The 20822-nt window shown below is 46.4% G+C and overlaps 1 protein-coding gene across 1 annotated transcript in view; it reads right to left on the reverse strand.

The window, feature by feature from the left end:
• Positions 1 to 1220: 1220 nt before the first annotated feature.
• Positions 1221 to 20822, reverse strand: part of llgl1 (LLGL scribble cell polarity complex component 1) — a 34431-nt gene continuing 14829 nt past the window's right edge. Inside the window, exons 6-24 of the mRNA XM_030338919.1 lie at positions 18242 to 18404; positions 17299 to 17434; positions 16937 to 16991; positions 16287 to 16441; positions 15702 to 15940; positions 15161 to 15228; positions 14492 to 14672; positions 11806 to 11910; positions 10825 to 11117; positions 10425 to 10581; positions 9922 to 10060; positions 9014 to 9357; positions 8451 to 8642; positions 7524 to 7596; positions 6980 to 7094; positions 6597 to 6661; positions 4672 to 4807; positions 4361 to 4447; positions 1221 to 3696 (exon numbers count right to left, since the gene is read on the reverse strand). Coding sequence (XP_030194779.1) covers positions 4369 to 4447; positions 4672 to 4807; positions 6597 to 6661; positions 6980 to 7094; positions 7524 to 7596; positions 8451 to 8642; positions 9014 to 9357; positions 9922 to 10060; positions 10425 to 10581; positions 10825 to 11117; positions 11806 to 11910; positions 14492 to 14672; positions 15161 to 15228; positions 15702 to 15940; positions 16287 to 16441; positions 16937 to 16991; positions 17299 to 17434; positions 18242 to 18404 — 2695 coding nt within the window. The 3' untranslated portion in view covers positions 1221 to 3696; positions 4361 to 4368. The remainder of the gene's footprint in view (positions 3697 to 4360; positions 4448 to 4671; positions 4808 to 6596; positions 6662 to 6979; positions 7095 to 7523; positions 7597 to 8450; positions 8643 to 9013; positions 9358 to 9921; positions 10061 to 10424; positions 10582 to 10824; positions 11118 to 11805; positions 11911 to 14491; positions 14673 to 15160; positions 15229 to 15701; positions 15941 to 16286; positions 16442 to 16936; positions 16992 to 17298; positions 17435 to 18241; positions 18405 to 20822) is intronic.

The raw sequence follows: 20822 nt of genomic DNA on the forward strand, positions 1-20822 counted from the left end.
TCCCACTCTGACAACCTGAGGCCTGGCAGTCAAGAAGTCCAAGATCCAGGCACATTGATAGGTTCAGGCCCAGGTCATGCAATTTAGTAGCCAGCCTGGTGGGGACTACAGTGTTGAAGGCTAAACTTTAATCTATGAACAACAGTCTGACATAGACACCCCCCCCACGATGTCAAGGTGGGAGAGGGTGGCTTGCATGACCTGAGAGATTGCGTTGTCTCTGGATCTGTTGGAGCGGCAGGCAAACTGCTGTGTTTCCAAAGTGCTTGGAAGAGAGGAGCAGGAGCATGACTCCTTCAGCAACCTCTGTAAGCAGTTACCGAGGTCTTTAACCTGAAACTAGCCCTGAAACCAGACCAAACACTAAAACCTAACCTTCAATCAAAAAATCACACTTTATTTAAAAAGGCAGATGAAATGGCTAAGGTAAACCAGTTGCATTAAGGAAAAATGCTGGGGGAGATTAACCGCATTCAGTCTGTTAAAAACTTGGTATCATTTCCAGTTGATGATAAATACCTAATTATAATGGAAAGATATTTAAAGAACCCATACAAAAGGTAACAACGGACAGTGCCTGGTGGCCTGCAATCTCAGCTTCACATAAACACTCATTTTATTATTAAGAAATGTATGCCTCCACCTTCTCTGAATTTTTAATCTTTGTGTGAGTCAAAACATACTTGACTGATAAGAGCCTTTTTTTTTTTTACACAGTAAAAGTTAGAAGTTAAATTGTTAGACTACGGGGATCCAAGCACTGGCCATTGTCCCATCCACAATTGAAACAATCCCACAAACTTTGATAAGAGCCTAATCCAACACGTTTTCAGGTAATATGATTTAATGGTATAGGTTGTAAAAATAAGAAGGTAACATTAGGATCAAACAGTGATGAAATATGTCTAGATCATAATAGTTACTACGGGGATCCAAGCACTGGCCATTGTCCCATCCACAATTGAAACAATCCCACAAACTTTGATAAGAGCCTAATCCAACACGTTTTCAGGTAATATGATTTAATGGTATAGGTTGTAAAAATAAGAAGGTAACATTAGGATCAAACAGTGATGAAATATGTCAAGATCATAATAGATGATCCCTACCATCTATACCATCAGGAGTGGACAAGTTTCAATAAAATAACCATCCATCTATTCAGGAACCTCTCCATTCCTGAATGTCTCCCACCTTTCAGAAACAGGAAGCTGAACACATTAAAGAGTAAATACTTTTATTGACATTCTCCATCTGCAAAAATTCTAAACAAACAAATTTCCATTAAAACTCAAAACAAAAAAGTAAACAAAAAATGGTAAAATCCCAATTTAAATGTTCAACCCTGTCCTGGAATCATAAATGGTTTGTGTGGTGGTGTAAACTGTAGCAGAGTGTTAATTATTTGTCGCAACAAAAATGTACACATTTCAAATTAAAGGCGTTAACACCATTCCTATCCATTGTTCTAAATTAGTTGTGAGGTCCCTTTTAATATTTTGCACGAGGCAATCTAAAATGAAATACCGAAAGGCTTTTAGGCTACTTTTATTGGGGTCTGGAAGTACTACTTCATCATTGGCATATAAAACCTGTCTGTCCTAATTCAAGGCTGTTAACCTACATTATATATATATTTATATACACACACACTTTTTTTTTTTACACAGTAAAAGTTAGAAGATAAATTGTTAGACTACGGGGATCCAAGCACTGGCCATTGTCCCATCCACAATTGAAACAATCCCACAAACTTTGCGTCGCTGAACAGCTGTAACCTACATCACACATAGTGTTCCGGACAAACTCGTAATCAAAAACTTCCAGCGTGAGATGAACGATTTTCTCAAGGGAGAATTTTTGGGGATCTTTCTGGAAGTTTCTTCGGAACTCAACGGCTCAATCGCTTTATCGCTGTATCATGGTCCCTTTGAATTCACACTTGACATATTCTTCATAAAACTCCAGGGGTTAAGGCCTCCCTCCTATCGTCGTCGCTGCCGTCCCCTGGAACATGACCCTGTGCCTCTAAACCTTACTACACTGCTTCTTCACCCACGCTCCACTCCTAAACGTTCCCAGGAGTTGTATTTGGCAGGCGAATTATTAGCTGTTCTTTTAACCGTAACTTTCCACCATGCTTTGCCTTGGTTTCAACCTCTCCTCTCCCTTCTATCCTCACAAGCCCCGTTTCTCTGTGCTTTGATGTAAAGCAAAAAAAAAAAACCTGACTTTGGAGCCAACTACTCCATAATAATGTTTATTATTGAATGGTTGGCTTCAAAATGTTTCTAGATATTATACTTGCTGTGTAGCCCTCAGTCTCAAACGTTCAATTAACTCACTCGATACCACGCATTCTCAAACATGAAGACTTTGCAGCATTTGGTTTGTTTCCCTTAATAAAGTCCTTTTCTAAACCCTAGTTACTCTACATCCTTTCTTTAAAAACACCCTGAAAAAACGTTTCGAATGACAACCTGCTAGCCCAGAAGCTGGCCCTAATAAGGCCAGCTTCGTCTTCAGACAAACGACTGCATTATCCCCGTCACCCTTTCCCCATCCGAGGGTAAACGGCGAGCCTCGGTCCCCACTGTGGTTAGTGTGGCTCTTCATTATAAGTTATTAAGACAGATACAAACATAGTTCATTAGGGTCCTCCTCAATTGCAAAGATATGTTAGCAATTTTGGCTGGAACGACAACGCTATAGCTCCCAGTACTCAAAGAAGACCGGTCAGATCTCTCGGGAGAAAAACCAAAAACAAAAGAGTCTAACTCGGGTGAATGCTACAATTGTTCCCTTTCATTCTCTTCAACCGATTCACAGTTTATAGTTATGGGGGAGCGGTGGGAGGGGGAGGGGGTGTGAGGAGGGCTGCTCTGTGGCTGTAATTCGCAGCGTGCCTCACAGCTCCAGTAAGTCTACTGTTGTGCACATGGACAGTTTGTTCTTGAGGAGAGAGCACCAGTGGAAGAGCCCCCAAAGCAGCACCTAGAGGAGCCCTGATACCGAGGAGGGGACGGGGCTCCGTTAAGAGAGAGGTGTTCATCAACTCACAACAGCACCGATAGTTCTGCCCTGGAAGAAAGAAAACATTAAGAACTCCTTTCCCTAATTGGTAGGCAGACAGGGGGGGGGGGGGGGGCAGGGGGAGTTAGAGAAAGAGAGCGAGTGTGTGACAGAGCGAGAGTGACACAAAGAGAGAGATCCACAGGGCAGTGCCAGCAGGCTGTACCATCCTGCCAATGGTAGTTCTGCCTCATCCAGAACCGGCCAGCCAGCCAGGGGGGGGGGGGGGGGGGGGGGGTGGCATGGCTAACCGTAACCAAACCAACCATGAACCATGTAATCCATGGTTCACATGCATGCCTGTGTGTCCTGGCATATTACTCATAGGGCGGGTGAGGTCACGTTCCCGGGTGGTTCTGTAGAAGATGGGGGTCCATCCAGTAGGAAACTTTGTATTCTTCTGTCCACGCTCCGTTCTTCTAATATCGTGTCCATAGTCAGAGTGGATGGGCGTGTGGGGGCTGTGCTGTTGTACTGAGAGGAGGAGGAGGAGGAGGAAGAGGAAGAGATGGTACGGTTGGGGGCGTACCCAGAAGTATCTATGTCCGCTGCTTGTTGTGTTATCTAGCCGTATGGTCGGTCATCGGTGCCTCCACTGGACTACTGCAGGCGATGGCCAAGACGCTAAAAAAGACAATAAAGTGATGTAGATGAAGAGACATGTTAGATGACAGACGAGGACACGTCCTCCCACAACACGCAAGTCTAAATAAAGCAAGCTTGATGCAGGCGATGCTGAAGGTGAACAGTTTCAGGAATGGTTCATTTTTCTCTGCTACATTTCTGAATGGATTCTTCATGCAGATGTCACTGCAGAGACACTGCAGTGACATCTGCATTTATATCATCAAACAGTAATGGAGAACCATCAAGTGGGGGACAGCTCGTTTCTCCAGATACCAACACCAGGGGGCAGTAGAGACACTAGTCAGATACCCGATGTCTGTCATGCAAATGTGGTTGATTCTGTTAGTCGCTGTTATATCGAAAAACAGTAGAAAACTACGATCGGTAACTCATGTTTTTCAATATGATTGCGATAACACACACACACACACACACACACACACACACACACACACACACACACACACACACACACACACACACACACACACACACACACACACACACGGGGGGTTGCAAGAATGCAGCCCTCAGACAGAGGGCTCCTTTGAAGTTTACACACCGTGGACCAGCTCCATCAGAAACAGGTGTGTTTTCAACCCTGTCTGGGGTGTGAAGGAAAACAAAGACATGTGGTCGTCACGTGTGCGTGTGTGTGTACCTTCTTGGTCAGTTGATCAAGATACCCGCGGTGCGCCCCTCTTCCTCTTTGATGTTCCTCATGTTGTTCTCCACTTCGTCCACCGTCCTATGAGACAGACAATGAACCGTGAGTGAGTGAGTGAGTGCGTGCGTGCGTGCATGAGAGTGAGTGAGTGAGTGAGTGAGTGCGTGCGTGCATGAGAGTGAGTGAGTGCGTGCATGAGAGTGCGTGCATGAGAGTGCGTGCGTGAGTGAGTGAGTGAGTGAGTGAGTGAGTGAGTGAGTGAGTGAGTGAGTGAGTGAGTGCATGAGAGTGAATGAGTGCCTTACGTGAGGAAGTCCCGGACGTCCTCCACAGTGAGCTCCCCAGTGGAGTCCAGGGTGAGGTCAGCGAAGCTGAGCGGTGAGTCAAGGGGAGAGTCCTGGGCGGGGGAGGACAGGCCGCTCTGGAGGTCCTCCGCCTGACCTGGGGGTGAGGGGTCGGAGGTCGTACATTAGACCACCACCATGCAGTTCTCTTTTCTACCGAGCTTTTAAATGTCTATACATGTTTACGTGTACTGGTGCTTAGCAACCCGAGCTGAACCGTGCTGCATCGAAAACGACTCCCATTCGTGTTGCGTGGAAATTGTTCCTTGTAACTTCTGTAGGTCAATGCACTGATTAGATAGATACTAGATGTGTAGTCATGGTGTAGGTATGTTGCAGTTAAGGTGTGACCGGCGTAGCTAATAGAGAACTAAGACGTAGCTTATGTGCACCTCTCAACTCTTTTGCAAACATATTCTTTCCTGCAACCCTTTTTTTGCTTATTCTTTTGTACGGATTTCAGCTGACATTGAAAACAACATGGGGCAGATCCAAGATCTACTATAAGGAACGCTCACAGAAAAATTATTTCGTGCAACACACGATACAGATCATTACTAGAGCTGTCAAGCGATTAAAATATTTAATCGTGATTAATCGCATTAATGTCATAGTTAACTCTAATTAATCGCGATTAATCGCAAATCATTTTTCTATGCTAAATATCCCTTGATTTTTTTGTCCCATAATTCTTCTAATTTTAATTCTCTTATCAACATGGTGAAGTGCATCGGCTTGCCTTGTGCAAATGATTTTTTATTGATAACAACATTGGCATATACACTGATCAAAACAGGACGATACAAAAAAAGAGCCTATAGTGCAATTAAACGACTGCTTTGAACAAATGTCATTTGAACATAGCAGTCAGGCTACTGCTTCTTTGTTTTGAGCCAAAGAAAAAAAAAAATATATATATATATTTTTTTTTATAAAATAATTGCGTTAATCGCACGATAAAAAATTTAACGCCGTTAAATTTGGTTTGCGTTAACGCCGTTAATAACGCGTTTAACTGACAGCTCTAATCTTTACATTATAAAGATCTCCAAATGACTCCAAATGTGTGGCCACCGACACACAACCTCTGAGGTAGAACAATAAACACCCACAAGTATGCCAAAGTATAATCCACGCTGAAGTCCCGTTTAAAAGGTGTCCGGCCACACGCGGGAGACGCACGTTTCCACAGCGGTAAAATATGTTAATTTGTAGGCGGCGATAAACAGGCTTGGGAGGGGGGAGGGATTGGTTTGTTCTAAAGCGTTTTACAGCCACTGACGGCACCCGCATAGAAATAGCTGGGGGAGTTATTGCGCTGATTTATAGTTCATAGAATTAGGATGTCATGAACTTTAAATTGACGATGAAAACATGGCGATTCCTTCTCCACTAACCAATCCATGGGTGGATTAGCTTGACTATTAAAACCCAAGACCCAGATGCAGTATATGGACTTCTCGATAGTCTAAATAGTACCTATTGACACATCCAACTAGAGAGTTAAAACAACTTCAGAAGTGATTCTATATGATCGACATGTATACCGACAGGCTTATTCAAAATATTCGGCATTGTTTGGCTAGACATTCGACAACTCCCCCAGCCCTAAAATATAGTCAACCGGTCAACTGTTCAACTGTGTCATTTCCCCAGCAGCCAATAGAATTCCGGAGGTTCCAGCGGCAGCAGAAGGAAAGGGGTGGGGGGGGTTCTGGTCCGTTACCGTGGAGAGCTGAGGGAACCCTCATGAAGCCTTCTCTGGAAAGTTGAGTGAGCGAAAGAATGAGAGGGTAAGCCGGGCTCAAAGAGAGGGAATTAGAGTTTGGAGGGACGGGGATGAAAAGGCAACAGAAGAAGAGCATGTGTGTGTTTGTGCGTCCTACCCTCAGCTTGATCCGTCTGGTTTTTGTGTGTCCCGTTGGCCCGTGGTTGTGCTGTGGGGCCGTCACTGGAGACACACACAATCATTTCATTACAGCAGAGACCACACTATTTACCAGCTGGCTCAACCAATCACAAACTAGCAACTAGCGACACTTGGGCAACAAATCAGATGGTTGAACTTTTGTGTAAGTATGCTATAATATATTATAGCATAAAAAATATGCCAAAATATATATTTTTTATCTTTTTCCAAATAAAATAAAGAATACATTTGTTATCCTAAGAATCCAAAGCATAATATATGATAATATATCCGTAAATGCATGTCAGAATAGTACATTTAGGGCGTGTGCGTGTGCATAGATGTGCCAGTGTGTGCTACCTGGCTGACGCGTGCTCCAGCGGGCGGTCCAGCTGCAGGGAGCAGAGCGGCTCTGTGATGACCTTGGCCGAGAGGGAGAACCTCTCGTACTCTGAGGGGGAGATCAGGTAGAACCCTGAGGGGATGGCCACACACACAATAGTTAAGGAATTACAACTAAGTCAATGAGCAATTTAAAGTCCAAAACAAACGCTTGAATACAAAAGTCACCCCCACACACCCCCACACACTTTTAAGCGGGTGAATACGAACAACAACTGAGTCAATGAGCAATTTATAGTCAAACGCAAACGCTTGAATACAAAAAGCTCCACAAACAAACCCCACAAAGAAAAGGCAAACAGGAGTTTACGATGCAGTATGTGATCAATTCAAAATAGAACCGGGAATAGTAGACAGCTTCTAGCTTGGATTTCAGTGTTTGTTTACCTTATATATTTCTACCATCGGATATTAAATTAAATCATTATTAATATCTCATGCTCCTCTTCCTCACCCTGAGTGCGTTCATAACATGAAATTAATACTATTAACTCTTCCTCACCCTGGCCAGTTTTGGTGAAGACGCAGGACGCAATGCCACTGATGTCTTCTTTCCGGATGCAGTCGTAGCGCACCTGCAGAGAACCACACCTCAGGTCAGATTAGCAAGATCTAGCAGTAAAGAATTATTCAATCAAATGAAAATTCTATAAAATTAAGACCAATGTATCCATAATACACAAACCTCCCACTCTGCAGACAGATTGCGACAGAAGGACAGACACACAGGACAGTGAGACCAACAGACAGTGGGAGAAAAGGACATTCGGCCATCCAGGCAGACAAAGGCCTTGGTTACACCATCCGATGGTGCAAGGAAGCATTAACCGTCAGGTCTGGACCGTCCCAGATCAGATTGTGCTCACATTGTGATCCCATGAGCTAATGTTTGTCCACCTGTGGTACATGTACCACTGGTGGGATTTTGAAATAGTCGTCATTACAATAATTGAAAAGATACTCTAGTTATTTGTAAATAAATACATTATAAATATTGTTGTTCATCATATGTTTTCCATTAATGATTTGTACTGGGAGCATGAGCAGCTTTGCTGAAATATCTTTGCACTGCCTCTGACTGGCTGTGGCCTTCATGCAGTGCTAAATGTGTATCCGTGCAATGTAATGCACGGATAGAGCGCTCACCTCCATTGCTCTCCTCGACAATGCATGTCTGATGGGAGCTCTAGCGCTACATTGAAACATCCGGAACGACTGGTCTTCTCATCCAACCAGCGTCATTTCATCAGATATATTTTAACAGGATGGTTTTTTTGCGGGTAAATTAGCTCCTGGCGGACCCGTGTCCGGATTTTACTAACTCGATTTTGACCTCCTGATTTCGCGTTCAAGTGTCAAGGCTGCGCATCCATTCAGAAAAAACCCACGTAAATCCCAACAGTAACCAAAGCCCACCCCCTCCCCTGACCTGGGGCCTGAGCGCCGGGACGTTGAAGAGGTGCATGTCCCCCAGGTTGGTGAGGCAGACCAGGGTGTGCTCGCTGTAGTCCTCCTGCACGGCCGAGCTCAGCGCCACCAGCGCCACCCGCCGCACGCGGCAGCCCTCGTGGGCCGTCAGCTTGAACTTGGTCTTGGCACTCACTTTGGGCAGGGAGAACACCTGGGGGCAGGACGGCTGGGTGAGTCAAACAACCCACCGGGGCGCTAACCCCGCATGCTATAGGACCCGGGTTCGATGCCCGCCTGCGGCACAATGCAACATTGCCGTTCTCCTCTCCCTTTCTGCGGCGTTACCAAAAAGCATACATCCCATAGTAATTTTTAACAAATGGTATTAATAAATATAGAATGAAAGACTACTGGATGTTGTTTTTTTTTCCCGAGTGATCTCTGCAGGCACGACTAGAACCTAGGACGTCTCCACATTATAACTTATAGAAATATCGTCACAGAAAATCCCAAACCCCCACCCACCCACGACATCCAGAGACTAGGCGGGAAACCCCCACCCCAAGACCCTCCCCTCCGCACCTTGAGCTGCTCCTCCGAGGCGATGAGCACCGAGTGGGCGGTGCTCATGTCTGGCGCGGCGGCGAGGTCCCGGGACGCCTCGTAGGGCTCCGGCAGCGGGCGTCCGCGGCCGTCCAGCACGCAGATCCACACCACGGGGGCGCGGTGCATCAGCTGGATCTCCTTCCCCAGCAACGCCTCCACGCTGCTGCCGGCCCCGCCCCCTCCTCCTCCTCCCCCCCCGCTGCCACTGCCCGGCTCGCCCCCCCGGCCCGGCCCAGAGCCAACACCCGGGACCTCCAGGGCGTAGGCGTACACGCTGCCCGAGTTGGTGCCCGCCCAGAGGGTAGGGCCGTGGTGCGTTCCTGGGGGAGGATACACACGGTATTGTGTGTTTCAGTACACAGGAGGGTTGTATACACACTGAAGCCATTTAGTCCAAGCACCTGCCTGCCTCCAACTGCTGTATCTTACCAAAAACCTTGCATACATTTGTGAATATTCAAATATTCACGTATTTAAAATAGATACAAAGTATATTAGTTTAAAAGTCACAGCAAAACAAATCCCCTACAGGTATCTGCTATCAAACCCGGAACCGAAAGGTTCTTGGTTAGCTAACTAACCACTAGACTAGACTGGCTAGCTAACCACTAGACTAGACTGGCTAGCTAACCACTAGACTAGACTGGCTAGCTAACCTCTAGACTAGACTGGCTAGCTAACCACTAGACTAGACTGGCTAGCTAACCACTAGACTAGACAGGCTAGCTAACCACTAGACTAGACAGGCTAGCTAACCACTAGACTAGACAGGCTAGCTAACCACTAGACTAGACAGGCTAGCTAACCACTAGACTGCCCTGCCCTCCCAAGCATCTAAGAGAAATGCTGTGCAACACTGGCCGGGGTGTGAGTGTTTCTCCTACCGTCTCGCAGGAAGGTGTCGGCGAAGCACAGGCAGCGGACCACGCCGGACAGCGAGTCGTCTGCGGAGCGTGGCTCGATGCGCCGCTGCACCGGGGCCACATCCTCCTGCTCCGCTAGAGCCGCGTTGGCCTCCTGGACCTGAAAACACACACACACACACACACACACACACACACACACACACACACACACACACACACACACACACACACACACACACACACACACACACACACACACACACACACACACACACACACACACACAGCTAAAGGTATTTTCCTACTTTTTCACCTTTGTGACATTGTTTAAATAACCCAACAGATAATTTTGTACAGAATGACAGGCTTCTTTATTTAAATGAATATATTTCTTTCATATTCATTAGCACTAGAAAACATTGTGTGCGGGTTGAAATCTAACAAATGGGACTCATGCATGCTCTCTACAGTGGGCCTTCTAGTGACATTCTGACCACGAGCCATGCACATGAGGGCGGGACCTTGCTGGTGGGCATGGTGGTGGGGACGGGGCGCTTCTTGCCAGACACCCTGCTCTTGCGGATTCGCCGGAAGCTCTGGCGGAGAGACTTCTTCAGGGACTTGACCCGGGACAGGGGACCCTCCATGGCCAGGGAGTCATTCGGGTGCAGGGTGCACCTTCAGCGAGAGGAAGAGGGGGCAGGGAGAGGGAGAGAGGAGGCGAAGAATAGGAGGAGGGTTTACTTTATGGGACACTTTACGTTGTGGTTTACATTACAATCATTACATTTGAGGGGCCCTGGGACTGTAACCCTAAAACCAAACTGTACCCTAAAACTCAAGTCTACAACACCTTGTGTAAGGTTGAGAGTTGGAGGTTTGGGGTCCCACAGGTGGGCAGGTGGGCGTGTCTCGGCTCACCTGGCCAGCACGGCACTGCGACGCTGGTAGTCGAACAGGCCAAAGCCGTGGCTGGTGCCGAACGCCACCAGGTGCCACTCTGCGTGCAGCGTCACCGCGGTGACCGAGGCGGGGGGCATGCACTGCACCAGCAGCTGGGGCTGGAAGCCTGGGGGGAAGGGGCCCGGGCGGGCGCGGGGGTCCAGACGGCCGTGGCCCTTCCAGGTGAAGCCCTCCCGGTCCTGGAGCAGGTCCACCACCGACACCTCGACCTGGTGGTCCGACCGCTCGTCACTCAGAGCCAGGATCAGCACCTGGTCCCCCGCAGAGAAAGAAAATGCAAAAGAAAATGCATCACAAGTTTGTTTGTAGTTTTATCACAATGTAAACAGTTAAATTGTATTCTTCCATTTATAAGTAAGTCCATTATATGATGCTTCTTGATGGTAGATATACATTAGTAATGAAAAGTATGCCTGGCAAATTGAAAAACTGTGTGCATGTGAGATTAATTTGCAGCATACGGCCGTAACCACACGACTCATAAAAGCAAACTGACTTTCAGCTTGCTTGGTTTTTTCCTAATGGAAAGCAGTCTACATGAGACACATTGGGACTTCCCATACACAATTGGTTTGGTTTTCCAAAGCTCAAGTCAACTGTCTAATCGAAGCAATGGGCGGGGTTCGCTAGTAAAACCCTGTTTTTATTATTTTGTATTTTCAATTAGGAGACACTGTAATCCAAAGTGGCTTGAACCAGTTTGAACCCAACTGTAAATATATACATGATTTAAAAAAGACAAAGCATTTTTTTCTTGACTTTTAAAGAAAACTTTTTATTATTGTCATAACTTGTGTGCAAGATTTTCTTCCTTCCTTCAAACATGTCCGAATGACCGCACACAGACCAGCCATCAAATTCAATGTTTGCGCCGTAAACGTGCGTGCGTGCGTGCGTGCGTGCGTGCGTGCGTGCATGCGTGCACGTGTACGTGTGTACCTGTCCGGCAGTTCCAGCCACCACCAGCTTGTTGCTGTATTTACACAGAGTGATCTTCTGGATGCCAAGCCTAGGGTCATCGCTGTAGGGGTCAAAACATCCCACCTACACACAGAAACACCCACACACACACACGTTAATTTCGTTAACGGAATATATGACGAAAAATGTTCTTCAACTACCTTTCTTCCATGACTAAGACGAGACGTTGACGAGCTAAAAAAAAAATAGATATTTGATGATAAAACTATGATGAAATGAAAGTTTTGTTTTCGTTGACGGAACGAGACAGGACTAAAATGTTAGTGGTGTGCTATTTGGACATTCAAAATGCATGATATTTTTGCGTCTAGCCCGTCTGTCCAAATGTATCCCGGGCATTGGTGGAATTAGAGATGCCCTGTGGCTTCAAGTTAGGCGGGAAGACAGAGAGACAGACATTTTTTATGCTATAGACCCTAATAGGGTCTATAGCATATAACAGCGTTTTCTGATTACAGTTTAATGCATTTTTCAAAATTTACCAGCTCTCGTTTTGAAGAGCTGAACAGACAAATTAACTGGAAATACTTAGCAGGTGTCCATATACCAGGGATTAGCCTAATTTAATTCGTTTAAAAGAGAAAACGTTTTGACTGAAAGTAATGACTAAAAGTTGACTAAAATGTAAGGACTTTTGGTCGACTAAAACTAGACTAAAACCGCGAAGGAAAACAATGACTAAAATGTGACTAAAACTAATAAGCATTTTCGTCTAAGGACTAAATTTAAAATAGCTGACAAAACACACACACACACACACACACACACACACACACACACACACACACACACACACACACACACACACACACACACACACACACACACACACACACACACACACACTTTAAACTGCAGACACTGAATCTCTAATAAACACTGGTAGTTAAAATTGTAGTGTGTCCTAAATGATTACCGTGTCATTAGCCTACCAAACCATGACATCATCCTGCACCACTTTGAGCCTTTAATAGCAGTGACATCTCCGTTGTTTAGTGTGGTTCCTCAGAGGCGTGATAAAAGTAAATGAATGTATAAATATTTTTGGGTACCTCATAATGACAGAGATAGAATCTTAAATAAAATGTTGGAAGAAATATTACAGATAATTCAAATGAGGCATTTATTGGCATTAAAAGTCCAAACCTTACTATATACAGCAAGTTCACACACACACACACACACACACACACACACACACACACACACACACACACACACACACACACACACACACACACACACACACACACACACACACACACACACACACACACACACACACCACCAGCAAGGTGTTTTTATTCACTGGGGTCGTCCTTTATATGCCCCAAACGTCCCCTGAACACTTCAATATCCAGGATGGCATCCAGGCATCACTAAACACCGCCTGGTCGATGGCACACACATAGCCTGCTGGATCCAACCCGTATACCCCCACTTCGCACACGTACACCGTGATCCTCCCTGGTACAGAACAAATAAAGTACACTTTAACTGCTTCTTGTACGTGCACTTTAAAAAACCGTGCACACAGACGTAAATCCTATGCGCTCCGTAGGAATTTTCACACACATACACACACACACACAGCTGAGGGTTCTGGTTTTCATTACAAGGGGGTGGGGGGCTGTCCATCCATATGGGGCCGGCATTCCAGAGCTTAGAGTTCCGTAACCGTGGGTTACATTTGGAAAGGTAGGAAAGTTTTGGGGGGAAAGAGGGGTTAGGGAGGGGGAGATAAAGAGAGGAGGGGTCTACGAAGACAAAACGGGGTGAGGGAAAACAGACATCGGAAGCCTGTGAGGGTACGGAAAGTCTGGTGTAGTAATGTAAACAAAGTAGAGGCCTAGTTCTCATCCTTTTACACACAAGGGACTTTTAACTTGAAGGAGGGTCACGCCCACATTTAAACGACACACACACACACACACACACACACACACACACACACACACACACACACACACACACACACACACACACACACACACACACACACACACACCTTTTAACATGAATGAGGGTCTCAACAACTTTAACGTTGCTCTCGACCACGTACCAAGAAATGGATAGCGTATTCATTTGCATGGTGGTTTTAAGAGGTTTCTCTGGGACAAACCTCACGACTAACAATGTTTGACAGTGGACAGGAGGAGTTTCACAGAAAGTCTGCAAGAGCAAAACTATGCTTTGAAATATAACAAAGGGAATCCAATACTTATGAAATATGAATACACAGCAGAAATCATTCAAGTTCAGTCCTTAACTAGCCTTTAACACAACTATGAACTAATACTAACTCGATTTGCCAAATGTCTTTTTTCATTGAATATGCAGTACGATTCTTAACATACAGAGAAACAGAAACAGTGCTGAATCAGAAGTAATACCAGTAGAGGAATGGAGCCAATCTTCCTCTCCAAGACAAACAGTGATTACAAAGAATAACGGCCCCCAGAACCAAACGCATTTAAACCATAAGATTGAAAAGTGGGCCAAGGTGTGCGCATGCGTGCGTTAAGACAAATGCTTTTTTTCTGCAGTATGTAAAGGGCAATTCTTAGAGTTCACCACTCTTAAGGGAATCCCTCTCTCCAACTGTTCCTACCTCTCCCTCCACCCCTCCCTCCCTCCCCCTCACCTTCCTGAAGGGGGGCCACTCGTCCTCTTCCTCCCGCCGGTCGTCGGGGTCGTCGTCGGGGCCCTGGGGGTCGTCGGCGGGGTCGCAGTCCGTGTGGAAGACGCCGGCAGTGGAGAGCTTGTAGATCGGCGTGAGGGCCACGCCCGATGCATCCCAGAAGCGTACGGTGCCGTCCTCGTGGCTGAAACACACACACACACACACACACACACACACACACACACACACACACACACACACACACACACACACACACACACACACACACACACACACACACACACACACTCAGGCCCCCGGATGCACTGAAGGCAACCCAGACTGATCTACGGACGGTTGAGGTTATTATTATTATTAATAATAATACAGATGAATTAATTAAAAAGAAGGGAGAGACGTATTGTGAGATGCGGGACTGTTTGGCTTCTCCGTGGACATGGATATGACGAAACTGTGCAGGCGTGCATGGTAACGTGCACTCCCACTGGAGGAGCCGGGATGAGAATGAGATGAAGCTTCCGGAAAAGGAGACTATACAAATAACTGGTACTTTCTCACAAGCTCAGCTCTACTGGGAACATGTGTGCAAGAGGAAACGCTTGAGTAATGTTTAATGTCTATATAGTTCAATAATTGGCTGTGTGTGTTTGCGTGCGTGCGTGCGTGTACCCAGTCAGTAGCAGTTCCTGCTGTTTCGCTGACGGCGCCAGGTTTTTCCCTCCACAGATCGGCCAACTCTGCAAAAACCAGACAGCATGGATTAAACATAAATAATATAATGAAATAAAAGCCTGACATTTGCATTTCCCAGTACATACCACTTTTTAAACTTGTGCGTAAGCTCTACCTGACCAAACTCATGCACGGCACAGCTCACCTCAGCAGATGAGTGTTTTTTTTTGCAGCACCTTCTAAGGTAGTTGGGTGTACCTCCTGTACAGAGCCCTACCCTCAACAAACTAAGCTCTACTCGTCTGACCGATGAGCCACTTAAAAATGTTTGGTTTTTTTAGAAAGCTTCTACTTCTTCTACCGCTTTACTTTTTCCTGATTCTATATTTTTTCCACATAAAAACAAGCACAAACGATAAACACAACAGATACATTTGATTTAAACATTGACCGCTTCATACTGTAGCTCTGCTGCAGTTTAATTTCCCATGTTGTGATCCTTCCCTGCGCCGACCCCTTACCGGCAGAGCCCACTCACCCCGCGCTGCTGCTGCTGCTGCTGCTGCTGCGGTGCCTGTCGCTGGGCGCGGCCGGCCTGCAGCACCCGGTCCCACAGCTTGGGGGGCACGCTGGAGACGTGGCACGAGCAGGTGATGGCCGAGGAGTGCAGCGGGGCCAGGTAGGGGGTGGGCAGCGTGGGCCAGCCGGGGGTGTGCAGGTCCACCACCACCAGCTCCTCGTCCAGCAGCACCACCACGGCCGAGGGCTCGTCAAACTCTGGGGGAGGGGGGCGAGTGGGGCTGTTTAGAGGTGGATTACCCATGATGCAGTGCTACATTTTCTAATGATGCCATTGCAGTAAAACCCACTTTACAACAAATTCATCTTCAAACGACCGCTCCGATCTACATTTTGTTTTCCATGATTCACCAACTAGCTTTACAGCAATACCGCCATTTTAAAGTCACCCCCAAACACATCGACATTCCTGGGGCAACTGACTCTTTGGAAGCACAAAACTAATAATTGATCAGTTGAACACATGTGCTTCACACGCCCCGGCCCATAACCCTGAGGGTGTGTCATATTCCGCACGAGCCACGTGGGCCCCCCCCCCCCCCACCTTGCTCCCGCTCCACGCTGTGGATGGTGAAGAAGTCGATGACCCGGGACGTGAAGTCCAGCGTGACGTGCTCCTTGTCCTGCTGGACGGTCAGACAGTGGCGGTCCCCGTAGCTCGCCCTGGGCATCCCACCGCTGTACAGCAGCATGGGAGCACTGGAGAGCGGGCCGAAGAGCCAGCATGAGGGAGGTGGATAGAGTAGCATGGATAGAGTAGCATGGACAGTATAGTCAGTAGGGACGACCATGACGGGAGAACACTCGTCACTCTGTCACAATTCTGGGAAACGGGGTCATGAAATCGCTCACAACCATTACCAAAGGATCTCTTCTGTGCTTTTACTAGTCATTTCTTTGTATAACTTGCTTTGGTAATGTAAGGGTTTATTGTCCATGCCAATAAAGCTATTTTGAATTGAGAGCGTGTGAAAAATAGATTAATAGATGAAATGTAACAATTTTAAACATGTATATTAAAAACAATATATATTGTATTCACATTTGATTATATGTTCTCAACAATAAATTGGGATTGATCCTAATCCTCAATGGTGCTACTTGATAGAACCACCCGAGAGAGGGGGGCCCTCAACAGGAGAGAGGGGGGCCCTCAACAGGAGAGCCCTCAACAGGAGAGCGGGGGGCCCTCACCCGGACACCGTGGTCCTCAGAAGGATCTTGCTAATGGCCTTGCAGGGGAACGGACCTGGGGACGAGGACAGGAGCTCATTCAGTGACACCCCAATGTTTTCCAAGCCACCATTCATCTTCTTTCTGAACATTACAACAAAACTGTTTGTATCAGGCTTCTAACTGTTCTGACTTAGCACAATACGCATAGAACAACTACTCAAACACAATCACAAACAAGTGGCTGCAACTGAAGGAACATTGCTAAACACATCCAATAGTTGGTTCAATCAATATGCAGGTAAGTGAGTCATCGAGAACAGCAGCCAGGTGCAGCCCATCAATACAACAGTCCACCCACAGCCTCCACCAGTCAGTCTTACCATATGGGATGGTGGAGGATACTGGCTGCTGGGTGTAGGGGTTACCGCTGGTAACTGCCCACACCGAGTAGCCCCCGTCGTTATGGGAACTGACGAACGACTTCCCGGAACGCTCCCACACCAGGCTCTCTAGTTGCTGCACGCACACGCACACACACACACAAACACATACACGCAGAATCTCTGCGTCAAGGCTTTGTTGGATCATTCATCAGCCGACAAAGTCCTTTAATTTATTTATTGTAGGGATGCACCGAAAATTCGGCCACCAAAAATGGCCCAAAACATGGAAAAAAAATACCAAACATTTCTATTTTTGATGATGATGATTTTGAAAAAAAGCAACCAGTGAGGAATGAGCCAGGTGCGCCTCATCAAAAGAGAGATTAAAAAAGAGCCCACGTAAGTTTGTAAACAACCAAATGACTATAGGCAGAGAGGAAAAAAGAGCCGAGCGCACCTGTTACAATGAAGGAATGAAATGAATGAAAAACAGCAAAAGCCACATTCGGTATTCGGTTCTGGCCAACTGTTTCAGTATATTCGGTTTTGGTTGGGGCCAAGAAATTTCATTTCTGTGCATCCCTAATTTATTGCCTAATTATTTGTCATTTTATAAACATTTAATCCTTAGAAAGAGTGAATGGGAGAGTAAATGCTAAGTGTAAAAGAGTGATTTAGATAAGGGATGAAATTGGTTAATTAATGTGGTTTGAAAGTTATAATTCATGTTTGAAGACTATACACACACACACACACACACACACACACACACACACACACACACACACACACACACACACACACACACACACACACACACACACACACACACACACACACACACACACACACACACACACACACACACACACACACGTCATTTCCAAGACTCTTGACACCCCAAAGTCGGCGTGAGCGAGTGCAAGTGAGTGAGGAATACCTGCTTGCCCAGGAAGACGTGATCCACGTGGCGCGTGCTCAGATCCCATAGCACCACCAGGCCTCGACTGTAGCCTATCAGAATCACCCCTGGCTGCTGGGGGTGTTCCTGGAGAGACTCCACTGGCCCCAGAGACTTGCCACATCGGTAGTCATCTGGCAAGCTGAATAAACATCATTACATCAACAAACAAAAAGATTCAAACATGCTAAACCAACTCATGGAGAACTGTTAAAATCTAGTTTTGGCTCAATGATATGGCAAACTGAATCAATCTACAAACAGACAGGGGTTAAACTCAGTGGACCAACTGCCTGTTCATGCCGTTACAGTTTAACAACACTCGACAAATGTAGTTTGTGGTACTGCCAACTCAAAATTTTAAGCACATTGCTAAATGTCAATGATTTGATCAGGCCTAAAATCACATCAGCCATCCTGATCTACATTATATTTTCATCACTCTGTATCCGTTACTGCCAATGTTAAAATACAGCAAAAACCATATCCTGTTGGAACCAGCTCAAGACCCGCTGTGTAGCAAGTCTACGTGTGGTTGAGGAGACTGTACAGGAGTGGAAACGACATCTGTTCACAGCCACACACACCAATCTGACTCAACAATCGTACACAAAAGTATGTGTACAGTGGAGCAAACAAGGTACGCCTACCTAGAGCTCCTGGTTGGTAACTCACGTGAAAGGATATTCAAAAACCATTTTGCAGACAGCCAATGCTACTGAAAATGGGGTTTAAAACATTCAGTCAACCCATTGCATGATGTCATTGGTGGTTTTTGAAAAAGCATTGTCTGTGTGCGTGGATAGATAGGGATCTCTATTTTACGGATCTTGATTGTAGAGATAGTGAGAAAATCTTTCGCCCCGGTTTTGGCCAAGCTGTTTCAGGTGATTGGCTCTTCCAGTTTTAAATTTACATTTTTGTATTTTGGAGTGCGTGTATAGCAGGCTGTTTCACAATACTTTCTTCAGCATTCCCAAAGTTCCCTGACAGACAACGGAGGGACCCTGGTTTTCCATCAACTGGAGTTGAACGTGTTCCCCAATAGTCAATATTGCTCTTGTAGACCAAAGGGTTTACAAATCACATTACCCATCATGCCGAAAGAGAAAGACATTTGCTAGAGGTTCCTTTGTTCACAGCTGACCAGCAGGATCATATCAGAAACCAAGACTAAATTATAGTATCAGAAGCAATCCCACAAAGAGAAAGATTGATTACCAAGCGTCGGATGAAATATGAGAAGATACTAGAAGAACACTATTAAAGTCAATCACGCGTGTGTGCGTGTGAACTCAATAACATACAGAAATGATAATCAATATGATCAAAATCCTAAAATCACATCAAAAACAATAACACACCGCAACAACACCATAGCCCATGCCAGGGTGTCCCCGCAGCACACGGGCTGAGGGCGTGGAGCTGTCCGCAGAGCGCGTTCATCCAGAGCTACTCCTCTCTGCAGAGATAACCAGGACACAACACGAGGCTGGGCCCGCGCAGCAGGGGAACCCGGGCCAGACACACATTCCTCAGAGGTCACACACACACACACACACACACACACACACACACACACACACACACACACACACACACACACACACACACACACACAAGAATGAGGGTTTGAGGTTGATGAGCGGCCGGGCGAGCATGAGAGACAGAGAGAAAGGGAGAACGAGAGAGAGCCGCAGGAGGAAGAGCGGTGGAGAAAGCTCTCAGGGCACTTGGCTACAGATGAGGCAGAAGAACTACATAGAGACAGCCAACCAACCCCACACACACACACACACACACACTCCATTTCTCTCTCTCGCTCCCTCAGCAAGGAAGATGGTTCCGGAAGCAGAGGAGCAGAAACATTGCAGACAAAGCCCTGCATTGTCCGTCATTCAACAAGTACTTTTAGGTAATCCAGCGTCCTGCTAACATGGTGATGAGCCTGTGTATGTCCACTGGTGATTCGGCTAGAGCGTTTCCCCAACCGGAACACCAAGTATTGGCAGCTGTTACAAAGCCTCGCAATCACAGGCTCTGACACACACACACACACACACACACACACACACACACACACACACACACACACACACACACACACACACACACACACACACACACACACACACACACACACACACACACACACACACACACACACACACACACACACGCCCCTGGGAGGCCTCCACGCTGCCCACTTCCCTCAACAGCCCGGTGTAATGAGGGGTTCGGAGATTGGTCTGAAATACACAGCAGACAGAAGAACGCCTGGCACGCTGGACACACACAAACACGCACACACACACACACACACACACACACACACACACACACACACACACACACACACGCACGCACGCACGCACGCACGCAAACGTCTGGCTCCTCTATGGGCAATAATAACAGTAAACACTGGTCTCGAATGTTAAACCCCGAACACAAACAAACAGAGCGATTGAGAAAACGTTTGCAGATCCAAGTGTTTACATGTCTTGGGAAACAGTCAAGAGCTGCAATACCACTATGTTCACTTACAAACGTAGCCATCCGC

This window comes from Gadus morhua, chromosome 2, assembly GCF_902167405.1.
Source record: "Gadus morhua chromosome 2, gadMor3.0, whole genome shotgun sequence".
Lineage (NCBI taxonomy): Eukaryota > Metazoa > Chordata > Actinopteri > Gadiformes > Gadidae > Gadus > Gadus morhua.